Genomic DNA, 22,884 nt, shown 5'->3' on the forward strand with positions numbered 1-22,884 from the left:
ACAGCCTTCCACGCCAGCAGCACCTAGCATTGTTGGCCATCATTTTGTATATGCCTCAGGTTTGGGCTCAATCAGCCTTCTCCTAACCCGTGGGCTGTCGCCTCTTCTCTCGCCTCCAGGTAGAAGAAAGTGAGAATGAATGGTCTGTTCCTCATTGTTTCACAATCTATGCAGCTCAGAAGACAATTGTGGTGGCAGCCAGGTAAGGCCTTCTCCACCCCTCAGTTGAGAACAGAGCCTGCTGCGGGGATGAGGACCTCAGTACCAACCCCTGGGGCCTCACGGGACTCAGCTGTTCCCAAGTTACCAGGCAAGGAGTATCTTCTCCCTTGTAGGCAGGGAAGGACTGTTGACATTTGTTTCTCAAGAGACTAACCAGGGTGCTCTGGGAAGGCGCCTAGGGTTCATGGCAGTTGGTCTCCCAGTGGCACCAGCACCCTAACCCTAGGGCAAGAGGAATACTTATGGTGAAAGTCAGCTTGGGGCCACAGCATGGGAGCAAACTGAGGCTTTCTCCTCTCCAGATCAGTGAGTTCCCCAGGTGTAGTTCCTGCTCAGTGAAGTCTGTCTTGGCTGGTCCTCTTTCCACCAGGAAATGCCACCTTAATCGTGAACCAAATCCAGTCTTGTGTTTCAACATTGAGACTTTTGGTACTAAACTCACTAGTTCCAGCACCGAGGCCTGCCCTGCTTCTCCAGCTTCTCCAGCTTCTCCAGCTTCTCCTGCTCCTCCAGCTTCTCCAGCTCCTCCAGCTTCTCCAGCTCCTCCTGCTTCTCCAGCTCCTCCTCCAGCTCCTCCAGCTCCTCCAGCTCCTCCTGCTTCTCCAGCTCCTCCTCCAGCTCCTCCAGCTCCTCCAGCTCCTCCTCCAGCTCCTCCTCCAGCTCCTCCAGCTCCTTCTGCTTCTCCAGCTCACCCTAGTAACAGGCTGGAGAAGGCATGCTTCTGACAATCCTCAGGACCCAGGGGATGGAGCAGGTGCCCAAACCAGACCTGTCTCCTGAGACAAAAGGACAGGACTCCAGGACAGGAAGAGCTGCCCTGCAGAGGCAGCTAACTTGACTTTCTGCTTTACAGCACTCGGCTAGAAAAGGAAAAGTGGATGCAGGACCTGAATGCCGCGATCCAGGCAGCCAAGAGTATTGGCGACACATCCCCAGTGCTGCTGGGAGGCCCAGTGTGTTCTCGTACCCCCAGTGAGTTGACTCAAGTCACCCTAGGAGATGCCCTCTGTAGCTCTAAAAGCTTTTCTAGAAATTGCTTTCCTGACCTTGGCCAGCATGCCAGGTCCCATGAGCTTCCCTCCCGCACACAGGAAAATAGGTGGCCATGCCCAGGTGGAAGGATTCTTGGCCTATCCCAGCACCGTATGGTTTTGTCTGGCTGCTGACTTGGGTACCAAGGGCCTATTTCCAGGCCCCGGGGGAGCCTCACTGGTTCGTGATGCCAGGTGCTGCTCACTCTCCCCAGGATCTTCCGATGAGGTCTCTCTGGAGGAATCAGAAGATGCCCGAGGAACCCGGGGCTCCCTGGAAGGGAACAGCCAGCACAGGGCCAACACCACAATGCATGTGTGCTGGTACCGGAACACAAGTGTGTCCAGAGCAGACCACAGCGCAGCCGTTGAGGTACGGCTGTCCTGAGCATACATGTGAGCCCTCCTGAAGTTTCCCCTACTGGTGTGCCGGCCACTAGGCAGGGGCCCAGTCAGACAGCTGCCTCCTGCCCCCCCCTCACCGGCAGAGAGCAGTTTAAGTCTCACTATCTACTCAGGCTCTCTTTGAAAAGCGACTTCACACCGAACGTCACCTGGTGTCTTGTCCAGGCGGCGGTTGTCTATGGTGGGATTTGCTGAAAGGCCCACTTGTTGCCCCAGGACAGTGCTCTCCGTAGTCTGTCCAGCCTTTCTCACTACCCATGCTCATGCTCACCTGCTCACTGATTAGTACACATCTGGCTTCACAGAACCTCAAGCTATTCAGTCTAGCACCTCAACACACCCATTCTTGGACTTGCCCCTCCACCCTGGCTACAAGTTCTCCATAGCCTCGTCTCCACTCTCCTGGGCCAGGCTCAAGACTGTGTGGGAGTCAGAACACAGCAGGTCCCTAGTGAGGCCTGAGATCCCTACAGATCAAAGTAGGTGGGGCACTCTCGGGAAGCTACGCAGCACATATTAGACACAGGCCCTGAAGACAAGAGGGGTCAGTGGGCTGGCTGGGGGTGTCTTTTTCCAGTGAGGCACTTAAGTGCCTTCCCCCCAAATTTCCAAGAACCTTCCAAACTTGGTTCAATGTGTCATCACCGACCTCATCTTGTTCTCTTATAGGTTTGTAAATAGCGTCCTTTGTCAGAAAGCTAATTTTATTATGTATCAGAAGAGAAGTATCCTACTTAAGTGTGTCCCTGACTAACATCCTGTTGTCAGGTCTTAGTTGCACAAACCATGTTAATAAACGGTGAGCATCAGCCAGGTATAGATAGCAGTGCACACCTATAATCCCAGCACTCGGGAGGCAGAGGCAGGCGCAGCGCTTGAGTTTGAGGCCAGCCTGGTCTACAGAGAGAGTTCCAGGACAGCAGGGCTACACAGAGCAACCCTGTCTTGGAGAAGAAAAAATTAGATGTTGAGCATGCAGAGACCTGTGTGTGGATATTTTGGCTAGATGTCAGGGTCATGGAACTGGTGACATCTGCTGAGCAAGGATTATGGTGAAGACGAAGTACTTTTGCCTTTTCTACTGACAGAACCAGCTCTCAGGATATCTGCTGAGAAAGTTCAAGAACAGCAATGGCTGGCAGAAGCTCTGGGTGGTCTTTACCAACTTCTGCTTGTTCTTCTATAAAACTCATCAGGTATGTTGAGCACAATTCTATTTCCTCTTCACAGTCTGATTCCGATTCCACCATTATAGCACCTTTTCTATGAAAACGGAATCAGCCTTTCTCACCTATGGTCCCCTCTGTACAAACTACCATTTTTGGGGGAGAACCAGTGGTATTGAGTGAAGGGCTGGGGAGGGCCACAGAGTAATGGGCTCTCTTGGTGCAGACCTGCACCCCAGTGACCCTGCTCCTGTGCTGACTTCCAGGATGACTACCCGCTGGCCAGCCTCCCACTATTGGGTTACAGTGTCAGCCTCCCCAGAGAGGCTGACAGCATCCACAAGGACTACGTTTTCAAGCTGCAGTTCAAATCTCACGTCTACTTCTTCCGGGCTGAGAGCAAGTACACATTTGAAAGGTGATTCTGCCATGCTGCTTCTGCTCATCGCCATAGACCCAGAGGCCAATTCCCTAGTTCCCAGAAAACAAGGGTCAAATAATGCAGGGTTTTGTTTTCAGTGTGTGTCCATGTTTGTATGTGGGCACAAAGTGTACACAGACACATGAATGCATACATATAGTGACCAAAGGACAACTTCAGCAGGCTGCAATGTTTGTTTTCAATTTTATATACCTGGTGTTTTGCCCTCGTGTATTTCTGTGTGAGGGTATCGGATCCCATGGAACTGGAGTTAGATAGGTGTGAGCTGCCACGTGGGTGCTGCCGGGGCTCGACTGCTGAGCCGTCTCTCCAGCTCCCCCCTTTTATTTAAATTTTTTATTGTAGGGAGGGAACATGGGCCCATGTGCCACTCGTGTGGAGGTAAGAAGACAACTTTGGAGTTGGTTCTCTCGATGTACCTTTCTTAGTGTGGGTTCTGGGGATCAAACTCAGGCTGCCAGGCTTGCATGGCAAGTGCTGTTAGCTGCTAAGGCATTGCACTGGCCCAGTCCACCTGATTAGGCTGGCTGGCCGACCAGAGAATCCATCGCCACCTCCTCAGTGATGGACTTACATGTGCACATCAGACCTCAGGGGCTAGGGATGAAACCCAGTTCCTCAGGCTTGAACAGCAAGAACTTTACTGACTTTTGTAAACTTTTTTTTTTTTTTTTTTTTTTTGTAAACTTTACTGTATTTTGTCTCATTCTTGGGAAGGTATGTGAGCACATGCCCACTGGTTTGACCCTTTCTACAGGTGGATGGAAGTCATTGAAAGGGCCAGCAGCTCACCGGAGAGACCCCCAAGTTTCACTCAGGACTGCTCACATCTCCCTCCAGGGCTGGAGGCAGAGGTCAGAGAGGAGGAATGTCCTTCAGCCTGCATGGACAGGAACCTATGACGGAGACTTGCAGAGTATAGGTGTCGTCCGTCCCCAGAGCTGAGCAACTGGAGCTCACCATCTCCCCACCAGACGACGCTGGCACTGACCCTAGAATGGGCCTCCAGTGAAGGCTCAAGGTGGCTGGGGCACATGTCTGAGATCCAGGAGAAGGAAATGGGGGTCCTTAGTTTGTTCTGAGGACTGGCCCCAAACACAGGACTGGTTGCTTCCACATCTACCTGTAGCTCTACTAGCCAAATTCACATTGCCTTAGACAAGCACTACACGCGGGCTTCTGTGGTAAGCTCAGGGTTAGCCTCCAGGTCCTAACAAAACAAGCGTGGCAAAAGCCACTCTGGTTCCCATCCCACACACCGTCTAGACAAATGGAAACCAAAGACACCCCCCTCCACCGAGGCCTGGGAGGGCGGGGCCTCTCCTTGTTAGTTCCCAGTATTTCTCATCAACTAGGGCAGGCCTGTGACTCCTGTTCACTCATGTGACTTAAAATAAAAAGACAAATCCCCACCCACCAGCATCCCCTCTGCCTTGCTTTGTTCTCCAGCAGGCCACAAGAAACTGAGTTATATGACAACATTTAGAAGGGACGCTAGCTCAGAGGCTACAGAAACCCCACCTGGCTAGGCTCCATCATCAGAATGTCTCCAATCCAGGTCTTTATTGAAATGGTAGGGCTTTCAATGCTCTATGAAAACTAACACTTACTGTCAGGATATTTAGCAAGTTCAATTTTCTTTAAAAAAAAAAGGGGGGGGGGGAGGCAAATTCTGGACGATTCGAGTACTCATGAAAACACACAGTACCTGAACTGACACCACAAGGCAAATTATGACCATCTTGGACCCCTATGAGCCCCCGAGACAATATCCCTGGTGTAGGGTAAGAGCCAGAGCTGCCCAAAAGTTGCTTTGATCCTTAGTCTAGCAGCTGCAGGGGCCCAGGATTCTAGAAGGTCACACCAGCCTTCCAAATTGCTCCCCAGTTCTTCCAGGGCTCCTGGCTGCCTACCATAGCTTCAGACAACCGAGGAGGTGGACACAGGTATCCAGTGGCTGCTGTGCGGGGCAGCACACGATGGTGGGGCAGAAGGAAGGAAACCTGGCTTGTGAAGCCTACAGGCTGGCAGGTCTTTGCAGTTGCAACCCAGCACAAGAGGGCTTCCACGTCAGTCCTTTTAGAGCTCAAAACAAAAGCATTCTTCTCCCTCTACGAAGAGCAGTGCATTTAGTCGTTCAGCGGGTAGACGTCAGGTGGTTCCTGCTGTGTGAGAACCTGTAAGTGAAAGGTACCATTACCGTTCCTGGACATGTACTTCAGCAGCGCCTCACAAGCTCTCAGATGTGCGGGTCACAGCATGGTTACCAGCAGCATCTCACAAGACATCCTCAGGGTTTCAGGTCGCAGGATCAGTGCTGGCTAAACCTGCCCTGCTACTCCTCAGAACCACCAGGGTGGGTTTCTCTCAGTGACAAGAACAGGGTCCAGAGGATATGGGAGGAGGGCCTGGTGCATCTGCCCATAACAGCCTGGGAACCCTGAGCCTGTGCAGCTGCCAAGGAAGGGCCAGTGTCTGCCCTGCCTGTCCCTTCACAGGTGTGAGTCAGCTGGAGGGGGGGGGGGGGATCAACAGCAGGCAAGTCCTCGGCTTACGAAGGACCCATGCTGTTCCCGGGCACAGAACCTCTAGGAAGCCACCAAGGAGAAAGGTCAGAAGTCAGCTGTACACAATGCTCTGTCACTGAGCCATTTTGTGGAACTGTCCAGACACTGCCTGAGACTGAGGTCCAACCTTAAGGCGTAGCTCAAAGCCACAAAGAGGCCCACTTGCCTCTCCCTCTCCAACTCCAAAGGCACTAACGAGAGTATGCTGACCTGAAAAGGGACCAAGCCAGCTGCTCCCAAGAATGAGTCCGTTTTGTGCAAAGTTCCCCATGAGGACCTCCTACCTGGTCAGGCACTGTGCTCACCTCTGCACACGCTCCACCAGGTGCACCATCAGCTTGTCTGAGATGCCAGGACAGGACTCCTCAGCCAGGCTGAAGGCGTTCTCTAGCTCCTCCAGGGCACCTACGCTCCCGCCGCTCTGCTTGTGCTTCTCTTTGAGCTGCAGAGAGAACATGCACCTAACTGGCATCTTACCCGAGACCCACATCTGGACCTACAGGAAGGAAGGGAGCACTCCCTGCTGAGGACTCCTGGGGCCCTTCTCTCCCCTGATCAGGACAAATGGCTTCTTACAGACTGAAGGTCAGGAAGAAATCAGTGGATCCGGTCTGACTTGGAAATTAGTACAGTAACGCAGAGCACACTATAAGGACTTTGACAGACATCCCAGATCAGACTTCAGAGCGTCCGTAACCGTTTCTGGGACCTCAGCTCCTGACAGTACTTTTACTTAGTCACTTTCTCGGCCCTGGGCAACACTGCATGCTGCCCATAACTCAGCCCTAAGTGGCTGCTTCCTCCTCTGGCTAAGGTCTACTCTACCTGCCCTGTTCTCAGGGAGACTATTTCCATTCCTCTACTTCCTGTACTCCCTCTCTGGGCTCCAGATGCTGTTGTCACCATGGGGGTGGGAAGATAGGCCTACAACCTGCTGCCTGACCTTCAAGTCCATATGAGCATTCATTTCTGGCCTTGAGCTCACAGAGATCCACCTGCCTCTGCTTCCCAAATGCTGGAATTAAAGGTGTGTGCCACCACCGCCAGCTTGCTGCACTGTATTTCTGATGATGGCTTTGACCTCCCTCAGCTAGCAACAGTGACATAAGGTCATATGGCCACCAAGGAATCACCACCCTTGCCTAGGACTGACCCAACATCAGCGAGCCTTTGTCTTCCTCCACAGAAGAACCATGTGGTAGTTGGACATTGCAAACAGTAGTACCGTAATGCCAGACCACCTCAGCACGTCTGGAGACACAAAAGGGCGCTGGCCAGGCCAGTTCTTCCCAGTGGTTTATGGTATGGTCCGTCTACTCAGGAAACTGGACCCACAAGCCTGCGCATCACCAATTGCAACAGACCCAGGAATCCAATGTGTAACGCCCGGGTGCAGGGCCCACGAGAACATACACCACGGCTCTGCAGGGAGCACCTCTAGAGAACAAAGCTACTGCCCTGCATGACCAACTCTCACCTCTCCAAAGACAGGCCGGACTAGCGTGGACAAGCACTGCGACCTTGGCTGTCTCTTGATGGGCTCAGCAGGCTGCAAGGGGGAGAGCAAGGCACTGGGTACACGGAGAGATCAGAGAGGCTCCCTTCCCCGTCTCCTCAATCTCTGGTTTGGCAGGCTGACAGAGTATGAACCAGGGGTCAACTCCCAAACTACAAGCCATCAGTTCTCATCAGGCCCACACCTAAGCACCTGCAGACCCAGGCTTCAACAGGATTCCTGGCTAGATCAATGCCACTCTGAGCTTAGAAACCACCCACTCTACCCTGTCCTTCCCAAGCTCTTTGCCCAGACCCCAGATAATGAGTGTTTAAAATAGCCCCAAGTCAAGGGCACTTTGGAGCTGACCTCAAAAGCCTGGTACCCAGACTGCAGTCCACATCTGCTGCCCCAGGGGAGCTGAGGCAGGGCTGGTACATATGGGGCAGTGCTCTGGCCCAGGGCATGAACAGACCTTCTGTGAGCTGTGCAGAGCAGTCCCCTTGTGCAGCTTGCTATGTGGACTTGGCCGGATGGTTGGGGGAAACGTCCAGATGGGACCCTGCTCCCCATCCTCAGTCTCGCCATCGCTAAAGAGGATAAAGAATCACAAGAGCTGATGGAGACAGGGCTGGAAATAACCATGGTACTGAGGTACATCTCATCTCTGTGAGACAGCCTCTTGGCCTAGGAGGCCTCAGGCTGCAGCATCTAGGTGATAGTTAAAAGGCCCCATTCTTCAGCATGCAGGTGATCAGTCTTCCCCCTAGCAACTAGCTCTAAGCCTGCCTCTGGAGGAGACCCCGCTGGCATTAAAGCACCCAGGGAGCCCTTGAGGACAAACATTAACAAAAAGGCCCTACATGTCCGAATCCTCAGAACTGGACTCCTCGCCATGCCCCTCAGACTTCCAGCGCTTGTAGCGGTCAATGAGCTCAGTGAGAAAGGAGGTCTTCTTGGTGTAGCGTGTGATGAATTTGTGCTTCAGGAGCTCCTTGGCAGTGGGGCGCTGCCAGGAAGACAGTCAGAGCTGAGTTCCACCCTCACAACAGACAGGAAGGGGTGTGAGGGCTGGGCCCCGTCTCACCCCAAGTTAATATCCTCCCTTCCTAAGCCCTCCCTCAGCTCCCCGGGGTGGCCCCAGTGGGGATAGGCCTTACGAATCGTGGGTCCTTGTTGAGGCAGGCCTCTACAAACTCCTTGAAGGGTTTGCTGTGGTGGCCCTCCAACGTGGGCGGGTTATTCTTGGGAATCAGGAACAGGACTCGCATAGGGTGGAGGTCAGAGTTTGGTGGCTCCCCCTTGGCCAGCTCGATGGCGGTGATGCCCAGGGACCAGATGTCAGCCTAGACAGGGTATCACACAGGACAGTTGCTACATGTAACATTTTGAGCTGGTGGCAGTGTACTCCCACCTCCCATCCAGAACTCACCTTAAAGTCATAAGCAGACTGCTTGATAACCTCGGGTGCCATCCAGAAGGGAGTACCCACAAACGTGTTCCTCTTGATTTGTGTGTCTGTGAGCTGCCCAGCCACACCGAAGTCTGCCAGCTTCACGTCACCCTGCTCTGAGAGCAGCACGTTGGCAGCTGCTCGATACAGGACAGGTGGGCATCACCCTGGGCTCCACAGCCCGCCCCAAGCAGCCCTGCACGCAACTCCCTGACCAGTGATGGGATGGCATCCCTGGCCCCTGGGGACAGCAGCCGGGATGTCGTGGGACCTCAGATTGATTTTCTTGCCACTGTGGGCCAGTGGGCCACTGCTGACAGAAGCAGGCAAGCTGGGGGACCTACACGAGCATTCCTACCTTTGCTCCAGGGTGACATCCACATCACACCTGGTCACAGTGACCTTCACCAAAGGGCACAGCTGACAGGGGCTAGTCAGGAAGTCTATCACTGCCCATGGGATCCCTCACTGTAACTAAAGGCTCAGCCATCCTCACCAAGTCATTCATGGTGGGCTGGCCCAGCTTTGTGAGTCCTCATCAGGACTGGAGCACACAGGAGTGGTGCACAGATCCACACCTGATACTGAGTCAAGGCTCTGGCCGTGTACTAGGTACACAACTGGTTTCCTTCACAGATGTGAAGACTGAGATTAGATGATGTGAGATTAGGAAGGTTTTCCTAGGCTTGGGAAGTAGCTCAGTAGCAGAGCGTCTGCTTAGCATGCACCATCCCCTAGGTTCCATCCTCAGTGTGGCCATTAAAAAGGGGGTAAAAAGCAAGACTGACACACACACCCCAGTTTCCAGGTGGCAGAAGGGCTTCCCACATCCCATGCCCTCAGGCACCACATCTACTGGGTCCACATGCCCATCTCTTTCTAGGTCATGGGCAGAACTGCAGCCATGCCCACCCCGCAGGACCTTTGATATCTCGGTGGATCTTGCGCTCTGAGTGCAGATAATCCAGGCCCTTCAGGATCTCCCGCAAGATGGTGGCAATATAGGTCTCCTCCAGTGGACCAGGTTTTAGCTGAAGAAAGACATCAGGGAAGAACCTCAGTTGTAGCTACCACGCCCATACCACCACAGCTCCACCACCCACCCACCAACTTCTGAGTCCTTGCAGAAGGCTGGGCCTTTGTGCTCCTTAGTTCTCCAAGTTTCAGCTACAAGGATAATGGGGGAAGGAGAAATGGGTGAGGCTGTTTCCAGAAAACATAACAGCTGCTTTTAGCTGGGTGGTGGCGGTGGTGGCGCACACCTTTAATCCCAGCACTTGGGAGGCAGAGGCAGGCGGATCTTGGAGTTTGAGGCCAACCTGGTCTATAGAGCTAGTTCCGGGACAGCCAAGGCTGTTTCACCTACCTGGCTGAAACCCTGTCTTGAAAAACATAAAGTATAAAATAAAATAAACCTATATTTATCTTTTCTGTGACTATAAAGATAAGAATAGGGTCTTAACTATGACCCTGACCCTCTTATTTGTCTGGGGTTTTTAGCTATGCCTCCCCCAGGCCAGTAGAGGCCTAAGACCTCTTTCACCATCAATCAGGGCAAGATAAACAGTATTTGTTTTGGGAATTGACAATTCCTGATGAACATCTAAAGCACTAAGACAATACACAGGTAGCCTGAGAGTCTGCAGAGCAGTGGCTCCTGAGTACAGAAAGACACCCCCACAGCAAGCTGCTCACAGCTTGCGCCTGAACTTACCAGGTCCAGTGCAGAGCCACCACCCAGGTATTCCATGATAATCCACAGCTTGGTGCTCTGCGAGCAGAGAACCATGTCAGTGTCTGGACAGCAAATGAAGGAGGCATACCAAATGTGGAGTCCACAGGCCAACCAACCCCTCTAACGCCATCAAAAGATGTCAGCCAGGGGCTCATGCCACACAGCAACTATACCAGGCTAGTTCCTGCCAGGAACCCCAACAGGAAAGGGTTCTAGCCAGGCAAGGTAGTAAATGTCTATAAGCCCAGCACCCGGAGGGCTAGAAGTTCAAGGTCAGCTTGGGCTAGGTAGGAGACCTTGGGTTTTGTTGCTGTTGTTTGTTTTGTTTTGTTTTTTTAAAGGGGGGAAGAAGGGAGAGAGAGATGTCTTGGCAAGTGAGAGCACTTGATGCTCTTTCAGAAGACCCAAGTTCAATTCCCAACACCAGCATCATGTGGCTCACAAAGGGCTTTAACTCCAGTTCCAGGGGGATCCAACACCCTCTTCTGGTCTCCTCAAGCATGCATGCACATGCATGCACACACACATACACACACTCTCTCTCTCTCTCTCTCTCTCTCACACACACACACACACACACACACACACACACACTCATGTGCACATACCCCCACTTGACACATATAGGTAAAAATAATAATAAAAAAATCAATACTTTTTTTTAATGGAGGGCCAAGCCAAGCATGGTGGTGAATGCCCTTAATCCCAGCACTCGAGAGGAAGAGGCAGGTGGAGTTCTGTAAGTTCAAGGCCAGCCTGGTCCACATAACGGACCAGGACAAACAAAACTACAGAGAAACCCTGTCTTAAAAACAACAACAACAAAAACCAACATCACACATTAAACTAAAAACCAAATGAAAAAAGGAGGGCTAGATGTGGTGGCATACACCTTAATTCTGGCACTTAAGAGACATAGGCAGATCTCTTGTGAGTTCATGGCCACCCTTGTCTACACAGACCCTGTCGAGGGGGAGGGGCAGGAGAAAAGGTCTCAGTGACTGCCCAGCTACTAAACCTCTGGTACAGGCACCAGGTGGACAGAGGAGTAGCTACGTCTCTTCCATAGTGCCCTCCTAGCAGGCCCCCAGAGCACTGCTGGCAGGGGCCCTTAGACGGTGCCTAACAGTACCCATAGAGAAGACAGCTGGGCCATTAGGACCACCGTAGAGCCACGTGACCCTTGTAGATGGGCACTCCTCAAGAGAACAGACGCTTTTGTGAAGCTGAGCTATGGGGGAGGGGACTCTTTGCCCTTCCGGAGGGACCCCATGTGCCCAGCAGTGCCTTTCTCTGCCCTCCTCTACCCTTGGGTACATATTATTCCCTCTGGAAACAAAGGAGAAAACCGGGCCCAGAACCTGCAGAGTGCTCCACCCCAACCACTACCGAGGCCCCTCCTCCTGGCAGGTACCTTCAGGTAGGAGCCGAAGTAGCGGGTGATGTAAGGGCTGTCACACTGGCTGAGCACAGTGATCTCCTGCTGGATGTCCTCGATCTCATCCTCTGCCTCCTCCAGGTCAATGATCTTGATGGCCACCACCTCCTTGGTGTGGTTGTCGATGCCCTTGTACACCTCCCCAAACGAGCCCTTGCCAATGCGGTCAAGCTTGGTGAAGAGTTCCTCTGGGTCCACACGAGAATGCTGTGGAAGCCAACAGGGACGGAATGTTGAGACAGCACGGGTAACACCCACTCGAGGAAATACCACAAGGGGACTCCCCTGCAGACTGAGGGCATGGTCCACTGCAAGGAGCTAAGGGGAACTCGCCTCAGGTCTCCTCTGGCTCTTTATCCCTGTTCAGAAAACCTAAACATAACTCTCCAAGTGACACCACAGTCAATAGATGTGATACAGTGAATCAGAGGTATCGATAGACTCAGATGTAGACTAGAAGCCTGGGTACTATCATATCTCAAAGTGCCCTCGTGAGCTGTCTAACAGTGAGCCAGGCCAAGACCTGACAGGAATGACAGGCAGGAATATGTGTGTGTCAGAGGGTATTTTAAAACTCCTTTACTATAAATCTAAAACTATTCTAAGAAAACCAATCAGAAGTAACGTGGGCTGAGTGCTGGAAAGAACGCTTGGTGGCTAAGAGCACATACTACTTTTGCAAAACTGCCTACAACTTCAGCTCCAGGGGGATCTGAGGTCTCTGGCCTTGGTGAGTACCTACACTCACATGTACATACCACCCCCGTAATTTAAAAATAAAAATAAAATTTAGCTGGGCATGGTGGCACATGCCTTTAGCCCCAGCAGCACTCAGGAGGCAGATGCAGGTGAGTTCCAGTTCAGCTAGGGCTACACAGAGAAACTCTGTCTCAAAACAAACACACACCGAGACTCGGGCCTCCCGAAAACAAACAAACAAACAAACAGAGAGATTAAGATGTAACACAAGCTAACTTATGCTTTCCACACTCCTAAAAGCTACACCCACTTCCAAATCAGTCCTCTAGGACTTTTCCACTCCCAAATCAGTCCTGTAGCCAGCTACACCCTCAGACTAGCACTGAGTTGAACACGCTCTCAGATGCTGGATTCTAGATACTAAACACAGAAGGCTGCCCTAGATGGCTCTTAGATTTAAACAATAAGATCTTATCATTGCTGAACCAACTGTGTTGAAGATACCTGGTTTAAAGCCCAGTACACTACAAGTGAAGACCAGGACGGCAAAGGTATGTCCTCTGTCCAAACCCGGCTGCCTCCAGGAATAGAGATACTCCTGGGCTACACAGAAAAGGGAAGACGCGGCAGAGCCTCTCCCAGGGCCACCACTGGGTGTCCCTACCCCTGCCTGTGATACCACTGACGCCCTCCATACCACTGACCAAGCTGGAAGAGGACCTAGGAATGGGAACACCGAGTCTTATCCAGTTTATCAATCCTGCCAGGTTTTACCTCCATTAGGAAATGCTCCTCCAAAAAAGGATGTCCCCCAAACAGGATTTTAGTGCCAATTAAAAGGAACCAAATAAGGATGGTAAGATGGTCCAGCTGATAAAAGTACTCGCCACCAAGACTAACAACCCAAGTTTGATTCCCTAGGCCCACATGGTGGGAGAAGAGAACTGACTCCAAAAGTTGTCTGGGGACCGACACACACAGGCCATGGTACACACGTGGGGTGTCCACACATACACAACATGGTACACACGTGGGGAGGTACAGTTGTTTTTAAGTAGGACTAGGAAATAACTCAGTGGCAGAGCACTTGCCTAGCATGACCAAGGTCTGGAGTTCAGCCCCGCCTCAGCATGGGGGTGGGGAGTGGGGGCAGGGAGCAGGACACGAAAAGGCAAAACCATGTTTATTTACAACTGTGTAAGTACTGATGCTCAGATCCCTCTGTGCTTAGGGACGAGCTTGTCCGAGGGGTTTACCATGCTCCTAAGGAGCCTGTCCTCAAGAATGACCTGGCTGCCTGCTTCCCTGAGGCCTAACTGGCCCAGCCTCTTCTCTCCAAGCGAAGCAGTTGGTTTCAGAGACCTGACTAAACCCCATCTGAGACTTTCCAGAGACATTTCCCTTGCCAACTAGCTACACTGCTAAGGTTTTTAACCATGAACGAAGTAGCGGGGAGACACAGAGAACCATACTCCCCATCCCCCTTAAAAGCCAAGAACTCTGCAGAAAAGAGGAGGTGAAGTTAGGGGATGCGCTCCAGGAACAAGGGCAGTGTCTTAACACAGAAGTCACCTAATCCCTCCAAGCGAAGCCGCCTCGGAGAGCCTGAGTGTGTGCCACAGTGCCAGGCAGTGCCCAGAGCAGGCACTCTGAGCAGACTAGCTGTGGTGTCCTTATGTACCCTACTTTGGCCAGGGAGCTAGAGAGATGGCTCAGTGGTTAAGAGCACTTGGGTTTGGTTCCCAACAACCCATATGATCTCAAGCACCGCCCACACATGGTGCACATATATACATGCATGTACTCACACATATACATAAAAGTAAATAAACTTAAAAAACTTAAAAAAAAAAAAAAAAAGGAGAAAGGAAGGGAAAGAAAAAGACCAAGACCAGAGGATGGTCCAGGGGTAAAAGCACTTGTCACCAAGCCTGACAACCTGGGTTTGATCCCCTGGACCCCCATGGCAGGAGAGAACCAACTCCCATAAGTGGTCTCCTAATATTTACACTGTGGTAATACACACCTACCTATCCATAAATAAATGTGATTGTTTTTTTGTTTTTTAAAGAAAATGAAAAGGAAGACCAATCCAATCCAAAGTGACCCTTCTCACAGTCCCATTAGAACTGGCAGTCAAATCCTAAGACCAGTTCTCACTGAGCAGCAGTTGATGCTTGGAGCAGATCTGCGGCCTGAAGTCCTCAAAGGCCACACTGAGAACTGGCCAGACAGAGAAAGCTGAGGGCTGCCTGAGGTCCCTTAGGCTGCCCTGGCCAGGGAGGAGTGTTTGCCCCCAGGCTCTCCTGCTTAATCATGTGTTCAAGTAAATTCTCTCCAGTATGGATGATAAGTCAGATACCTCAGCTGTTTCAAGACTGGCACTGGATCCAAGCCGGATCAGAAATCAACACTCTGGGCCATGCACTCTCACCACACCAGCAGTGGACAGCCCACCAATTAAGGTATGAAATCAGTACAGACTACCTCAGTCTTCTGCCACTTCCTGTCTGGGCCCTGACCACTTGATCCCTGCTTAAAGCAGTCCTGAAAGCCAAGTGCAGAATAAGGTCCACATAGCAGACCTTTTTCTGCCTGTGTCTGCTCCAAGGGGCTTCCCAAACACTTCCTCAAACCCCCTCCTACTACTTAGTCCCCACTGGTTCTCAGCTGCTACAGCGCCACCCTTGTGTAGACACCTTAAGAGCCATCTCAGACTCCGGGAGGTCTAGCTGATGACTTGAGGTCATAAAGTCTCATCATTGTTTCATCCAGTGGCTGCTAAAGCAGCCTAAGAAAACCTGGAAGATGTAGAACCATGACCCTGGACCACCATCCCTCCGATTCTCGAGGGCCTTTTCCCACTCCTCAGACTCAGACCTCATGCTCAGCCATACTGAGAATCGGGAACCTAGAGTCAGAACTGGTCTGCAGAGCAGCCCAAGAAGGGTATCCTCAGGCCAGGTATTCATTCACCACTGCCTCGGAGAAGGAGAAAACAGCAGACCCCAAAGCAAGAGTTCTAGGTTTTCGGCAAGGAAGGGGGAAACCTCATTCTTCTAAGTCCGTGCTTTTCGGATACCTACAGCTGTGGACCAGCCAGCCTTAGCAGAAACAGTGTGGCCGGAACCTTCCTGGCATGGTCGTGACTGTAGTTACATCTTCGAAGCTGTCCTGTCTCAGCCCCAGCTGGTCAAAGACAGCGATGCAGCATCCTGATGTGGGCGGCTCGGACTCCTCTTCTGGACAGGATGTGCTATGAGCCCAAGTCACTGAACCGGCTCTGTGCAGTTGAGACCCATACTCTCCATTCACTCCTAGGGCTCTATTCTGGGACATAGACCCTCTTGCCTGCCTGCCAACATGCCTGCTGTGTGTCACCCCCAAAAACAAACAAACCAAGAGGAGTGACCTGGCACACACCCTCAACTACCACCACACATTGCTTGCCCATAACCATCTGGTCCTTCCAGAGATGGAACTGGCCAGATGAAGGGCAATCTAAGACAGAAGCGCAGGCTATGGAGGAAAGTATAATCTTTACCACACAAAGGGGCAATTTCACCGTGGACACCACGGCAGCCACGGTGGGAGAAGACAACCCTAGAAGGTTTTGTGTTTCTTTCAGAAGCCAAGTATGTCTAGGTTGGACACAGGCCCCTAAAAAGACAAAAAGGTGCTCTCTTCGAGAAAGGTCCTCTCACCATCATCCCTTCACAGTTTACAGCTCCACTTTGTCATTCTGGGACCTACAGGAGCTAAGCCTAGGCCTCTTAAAAATAAACTAGAGGCACAGTTTTCCTCTCAGTATGTTATATAATTAGAGGCAAAATGTCAAAAAAAAAAAAAAAACACCCATATTTAAAATGTGTTAGCTTAATTCAGCATCAGTTAGCAAGCCCGGGAGCCCATCTGTTGACAGCTGGGCCCACCCGACAACAGCTGTGAGAGTCTTCCAGGCTGGATTGGTTTCCTCCAAGGAGCCCTGCCTCCAGTTCCTGCCCACAAGCAGCGGACGGACGCGCTTCCTGTCTGCACACCCAGTTCTCAAGGATGCAGGGGAAAGGGAGGGTGGGGGGACTGCACTGTCCTCAAGAGCCGATCCCCTCGCGGGGCCACGGTCAAGCCTACGCATAACCAAACCGAGCCCTTAAACTGCAAATCCCACAGCGAAAAGCACCGAAAATCAGCCACCAAGGCAGTCTGCTCCACGTTGTGGACGGCTGGCTGTCACATTTGCTTTGAAATAATGATAGATAGATAGATAGATAGATAGATAGATAGATAGATAGATAGATAGATAGATAGATGGATGATAGATAGATAGATAGATAGATAGATAGATAGATAGATAGATAGATAGATAGATGATAGATAGATGATAGATAGATGATAGATAGATGATAGATAGATAGATAGATAGATAGATAGATAGATAGATAGATAGATAGATAGATAGATGATAGATAGATAGATAGGGTCCAGACAGCAAATCCTCCCCCACCCCACCACCGAGTCCTTGAACCCCGTGCCTCCTCATCCTCCATGCCTATGTGGCTCCGTGTTGGGATTACACATCCCGTTAGTAGCCAGGGAAGGAGAAGTCCATCTTCTGGAGGCGCTGCGGGCCTGGGTCAAGCAGCTTCTGCCCAGGGCAGGCTCCTGCACCTGCCCACACCAGCTCCCGAGCAGAGGAGGTTCCCCGCGGGTCTCGCCTCCTGCCCGGCGATGGCTCGGCCACACAGGCCACAGCGATCTGCCACCCCCCTCATCCCCCGACATGCAGCCTCCGCCCCTCTCCCGCCTGGCGTAGAGAAACCCGCTCCCCCACGCCCCGCCGACGCCCACACTCACCTGGTGCGCGAAGCCCCTAAGGTGAGCCATGTCCCCGCTGGCGTGACCGGTCCGTCGCAGCCACTCCGCCCGCTCGCCTCAAGCACCTGCGAGAAACCGCAGGCCGCTTGATCAACAGCAGCTCCGTGGAGTCCCCTCCACCCGCGACCTCCGATCCCGAGCCCAGGGCCCCTGACCCGCCCCTGAGCAGGGCGTGCCCGGCCTTCCCCCGACCCCCCCAGCCAGGCGCGGCCCGCTGGCAGCGCCCACCTCCGGGAGGCTCCATCCCGGATTCCCGGCCCGCTTCGCAGTCCCCACGGCGGCTCACACCGCACTTCGGGCGCCCGGAACGCCCAGGCCTCTCAGCCCGTGAGGTGGGGGCAGCGGCCAGGAGCGGGGTGTCGTGGCGAGCGCGAGGCTCTGTGGGACTAGGAGTCCCGCCGCCCGCCGGGTACCCCGGGCCCGCGAATTTGAGACTACAAGTCCCAGCTGCCTGCGCGGTAGGATGCGGAGTTGCGCGGGGTGCTCGGCGGCCGTGAGGGTGTCAGACTACAAGTCCCAGCAGGCCGTGCGGCGGGGCGGGCCGTAGAGAGGTACAGGCACGCTACAGATTGGATCGGAACCTTGAGCTGGGTTCCTGCGGGCGCTCTGTTAGGCTGCGCGGTGTGCAGAAATAGAGAAAGGTAAAAACCCAGAGGCAAACAGTAGATGGGATAATTTAAGTTTTAAAAAAAAAGCTGGCTAGAAATAAGCCAAACTAAGGTCAGGCATTCATAAGAAAGAATAAGTCTCTGTGTGATTATTTTGGAGCTGGGTGGTGCCCCACTCTACTGAGGAAAGCTTTTTGTTTCTGCTCCCTGGTGGCTTTTCTTCCTGTGCATCATCCTGGGGCCATCTCAAACCTTGCAAACAAGACAGGACCTTGCATCTGACTCTGTTTCATCTCCAAACTTGACTACATGCTGATTAGGTTGTTTGTTGTGTTACTCCCCAGAAGAAAGTGGATTTCCAGCAAACACTGGGCCCCATAGCACCATGCCCCACCCCTAGGCATAAATAATGGGGGCAAAATTGCCCCCCAAAAAGACCATCTGTGGTGTGGCCTTCAGGATAGCCTAACAGTATGGGTCCCTACCTAGCTCTCCCATAGCGAAATCTAGCATTTGGCAAGTCCTGATCTATTTTTAAGACTTATTTATGTGCATATATATGTATGTCACATGTGAACGGATACCCACCTGTTGCAGGATAATCTTTTTATACACTGTGAAAATGTATGAAACCCTCTCTTGAAAAAACAAACAAACAAACAACAACAACAACAAAAGAAGCCCCATGTTGGGCATCAGATGAAGCGTAAATCTAATTAATCTTATCAATAAAAATCAGGAGTCAAATATCAGGGTAAAAACCTAAAAGATCAGAGAAGCAGGGGAGCCGCTGCCAGTTGCTTCCTACCTTAACCACTCCTCTGTCCAAAAAGGGCCTAGATCCTCTCTCTGGCCCGCCTTATCACTTCCTGTCTCCCATGTACAGACTTCCAGACCTCTATGGTTAACTAGTGGCTAGTAACACCCTCTGACTCCAAGCAAGCTTTGCTTGTCAGAATACAAACAAAATATCACACAACAGTGTCTGTTTTACCTCATGTGCCCAAGGCACCTTCTGATTGGTTTAATAATGAGCTGACTGTCCAGTAGCTAGGCAGGAGAAAATAGGCAGGACTTCTGGGGAGAGAGAGGAACTCAGGGATGAATCTGAGAGGCAGGGGTTTCACCAACTAGACAAGAAGGAAGTTGGATACATGGTGCTGAGGAGAGATAACAAGCCATATAGCTGAATGTAGATTAATATAAATGGGTTAATTTAAGTTTTAAGGCTAGTTGGGAGCAAGCCTAAGCTAAGGCCAAAGCTTTCATAATTAATTTAAAAAAAAAGTCTCCATGTCATTATTCTAGAGCTGGCAGTCCAAAGAAAGGCCTGTGTCATCCACCAAAGCCTGAAAAGGGTGTTGGATCCTTTAGAGCTGGAGTTACATGAGGATCTGTGTGCTGATGGACATGGATGCTGGGACTAAATTCTGGTCCTCTGAAAGAGCAACAGAAATTCTTGGTGGTTGAGCCATCTCTCTAGGCTTTTGTTTTTGTTTTTTTAAGACAGGATCTCACTCTGTAGCCTAGGATGATCTAAAACTCACTATGTAGGCCATGCTGGCCTCAAATTCACATCAATTCTGCCTCTGCCTCCCAAGAGGATTATAAATGTGTACCTTCACACTCAATGTGAAAAACCTTACTCATGAGATCAAACTTCCTATCTGCTTATCACCTTGTTCTTGGATCAAACAGATAGCCAAGAGCTGTTAGCGATTCAGGAAGACTTCTGTTGTGATTTGGCTACAAAGCATTCCCCAAGAGCCTGGAGAGATTTTTCAACTCTTAGGAACACTGCAGGTCTTGCAGAAAACCCGGGTTCGATTCCCAGCATCTACCTGGTGGCTCACAACCATTTGTCACTCCAATTCCAGGGGGTCTGAGTCCTTTTCTGGCCTCTGTGGGCACCAGGCACACAAGTGGTGTACAGACACACGTGGATGTGGAATGTCTGTACATATAAAACAATAAGACTGCTGTGGCTTAGTTACTGCTGTGATGAAACACCATGACCAAAGCAACTTGGGGAGGAGAGGGTTCATTTGGCTTATACTTACATATCACTGTTCATCATCAAAAGATGTCAGGACAGGTACTCAAACAGGACAGGAACCTGGAGGCAGGAGCTGATTGCAGAGGCCACAGAGGGGTGCTGCTTACTGGCTTGTTCTCGTGGCTTGCTCAGCCTGCTTTCTTATAGAACCCAGGACACCACCAGCCTAGGGATGGCACCACCCACCATGGGCTGGGTACTCCCCTGTTGATCACTAATTGAGAAAATGCTCTACAGGCTTGCCTACATCCCAATCCTATGGAAGCGTTTTCTTAATTGAAGTTCTCTACTCTCAGATGACTTGATCGTGTGTGGAGCTGACATAAAGTCACCCAGCATAACTGACCCACTGTCAACATGACACACAAGCACATCACTGTGAAGCGCAACCTTTCCCTTCTTTTTTTTATCCCCGGGATTACACATTAATATCAACATCACAATATAAAACATTTTCCAAACTTAAAAAAAGTCCCACAGTCTTCCAAATTCAAACACCTAAAAAAATAACCACTGAGTTTGCTCAGTGATTAAGAGCACTTGTTGTGACACCCACACAGCTCACTGCGCATGGAGAAGTCAAGCTGGTGCCTCCAGAGAGCCTTCACCCCTATGTCCCGGTGTCTTTGGTATGGGAAGGTACTCTGCAGGCTACCAAAAGAGAAAAGTAAACACCAGCCCAGCCACCAAACCTTTGACCTAAAATCTGTCCGGTCTGCAAAATACGCTAGTGTGATGGTGGCACAGAGCTTGTGGGAGCCACCAAGCCCTGCCTGATTTGACTTAAGGCTCGCTCACTCCGTGATATGCAGCTCATACAGGACACTGCTCGGGTGACTAAGAACCAGAGACCTAGGATAAAATCAAATACTGCTGGTCTAAAAAGAAAATAAGTAACAATAGAATTACTACTAATAATATTCTACTACACTCATAGATCAGGGCCTTATTCAGCCATCATGAGGGAGGCTTCATCCTGCAGCAGATGGGAACAAGTACAGAGATCCACAACCAGACGTTACACAGACAGAGAGACCTTGGAACATGCAGCTCTGAATGATATGCCTTCATCAGATCTTCCCCTCACCGCTCAGAGAACCCCACAGAAGAGGAGGCAGAAGGAGCATGGGAGCCAGAGGGGATGGAGGACACCAGGAGAGCAAGGTCCTCTAAGTCAACCGAGCAGAGCTCATATGAACTCACAGATACTGAAGCAGCAGGCACAGGGCCTACACAGGTCTGTACCAGGTCCTCTGCATACAGCTTTTAGTTTAGTATTTTTGTAAGATTCCTGAGTGTTTGGATGAGTGGGTCTCTGATTTGTGTACCTTCTCTTGGGCTCTTTTCCTTCTGTTGGTTTGCCTTGTCAAAATTTGACATGATGGTTTTTGTTTTATCATATTTTAAATTTTGTTAAAAAAATCAATTTTTTCTCAGATGGTGGTGGTATACGACTTTAGTCCCAGCGCTCAGGAAGCAGAGGCAGGCAAATCTCTGAGTTCAAAGCCAGCCTGGTCTACATTGTGAGTTCCAGGACAGCCAGGGATACACAGACAAACCCTGTCTTGAAAAGCCAAAAAAGAGGGGGGGAATCTATTTTTAATAAAAGGAAAGAAAAAAAGGAGCACTTGTTGCAAAGGACCCATGTTCAATTTCCAGCACCCTTGGAGGCTCACACCTCCTCAGGCACAGACACACATGTGACATGTGTGGTGCACAGATGTGCATACAGGTAAAACAACCATACACATAAAATAATAAAAATAAAACAAAATATATCTTTTAATTCAGCCTCTAGACTCTTTTTTTTTTTCCTGGAGCTGAGGACCGAACCCAGGGCCTTGCACTTACTAGGCAAGTGCTCTACCACTGAGCTAAATCCTCAACCTGCCTCTAGACTCTTAAAATCCAAAATCTCTCTTAAAATCAAATCAAAATCTCTTAAAATCAAAAGTCTCTCAACTGTGGGATCCTATAAAATAAAAAAAATAAGTTAAATACTTTCTTGTTTCAAAAAGGAAGAACCAGGACACAGTCACAATCAGATCAAACTCCAACAACATAATTCATTAAATATCCAATATCTGGGATTCACTAATGATCTTCTGGGCTCCTCCAAAGGGCCTGGGTCACTACTCTGGCCCTCTGGAGCATGCACAGCTTGTCTCCTAGGCTCAGGTTGGTTCCATTCCACAGCTACTGATGTTCATGGTACTGGCATCTCCAAAATGCTAGCGTCTTCTGCTGCAGCTGGGCTGCACTTTCACCAATAGCCTTTCCTGGGCTCTCACAGTGCCAAGCCTCAGCTGATCTCCATAACCCATTGTACCTTCAAAAATAGTACCATCTGGGAGACTCTTACATATGACCAAGTTTGGCTGCCAGCACAAGGTACAACCTTGGCCCCTTCTGAACACAGCTTGCATGTGCTGACTCTGAGGAAACACGTCTGAGAAGCCTTTGCCTCAATGATGCTGATCTCTTCTTAATCGCCACTGATCTCAGCCCCAGCTGGCCAGCATCAACTGTCCCAGAAAAGCAAAGGTTTGTGTTCAGTGGTTCTGCCTTCTTATTAATCACAACTGATTCTTCAATCTCCACCAATCAGAACCACAGTTTCTCAACTCAAAATAGCAAACAACCCTGATAGAATCATTGAGGGGCTCTCAAACTTACCTCTGAAACTTCATAA

At 50.9% G+C, this 22,884-nt stretch overlaps 2 protein-coding genes across 3 annotated transcripts in view; one reads left to right on the top strand and one right to left on the bottom strand.

Moving 5' to 3' along the window:
• The window catches only part of Farp2 (FERM, ARH/RhoGEF and pleckstrin domain protein 2), a 97,790-nt gene extending 93,108 nt beyond the window's left edge, over positions 1-4,682 (top strand). The window contains exons 22-27 of one of the 2 annotated variants that reach the window (XM_076549675.1): positions 120-202; positions 1,076-1,194; positions 1,469-1,626; positions 2,747-2,854; positions 3,091-3,242; positions 4,024-4,682. In XM_076549675.1, coding sequence (XP_076405790.1) covers positions 120-202; positions 1,076-1,194; positions 1,469-1,626; positions 2,747-2,854; positions 3,091-3,242; positions 4,024-4,168 — 765 coding nt within the window. In that variant the 3' untranslated portion in view covers positions 4,169-4,682. Of the gene's footprint in view, positions 1-119; positions 203-592; positions 1,009-1,075; positions 1,195-1,468; positions 1,627-2,746; positions 2,855-3,090; positions 3,243-4,023 lie in introns of those variants that run through there. The other variant, XM_076549676.1, reaches the window with a different exon arrangement.
• Positions 4,683-4,814: 132 nt separating this feature from the next.
• On the bottom strand, positions 4,815-17,993 carry Stk25 (serine/threonine kinase 25). Its single transcript, XM_006989592.4, has 12 exons — positions 17,757-17,993; positions 17,508-17,593; positions 11,931-12,161; positions 10,496-10,552; positions 9,704-9,812; positions 8,761-8,918; positions 8,489-8,674; positions 8,192-8,337; positions 7,804-7,918; positions 7,311-7,382; positions 6,139-6,275; positions 4,815-5,443 (listed from the first exon to the last, which is right to left on the bottom strand). Exons 2-12 carry the CDS (start codon positions 17,535-17,537, stop codon positions 5,404-5,406), a joined length of 1,281 nt encoding a protein of 426 aa, XP_006989654.1. The 5' UTR covers positions 17,538-17,593; positions 17,757-17,993; the 3' UTR covers positions 4,815-5,403.
• Positions 17,994-22,884: the final 4,891 nt, after the last annotated feature.

Source organism: Peromyscus maniculatus, chromosome 13, assembly GCF_049852395.1.
Source record: "Peromyscus maniculatus bairdii isolate BWxNUB_F1_BW_parent chromosome 13, HU_Pman_BW_mat_3.1, whole genome shotgun sequence".
Lineage (NCBI taxonomy): Eukaryota > Metazoa > Chordata > Mammalia > Rodentia > Cricetidae > Peromyscus > Peromyscus maniculatus.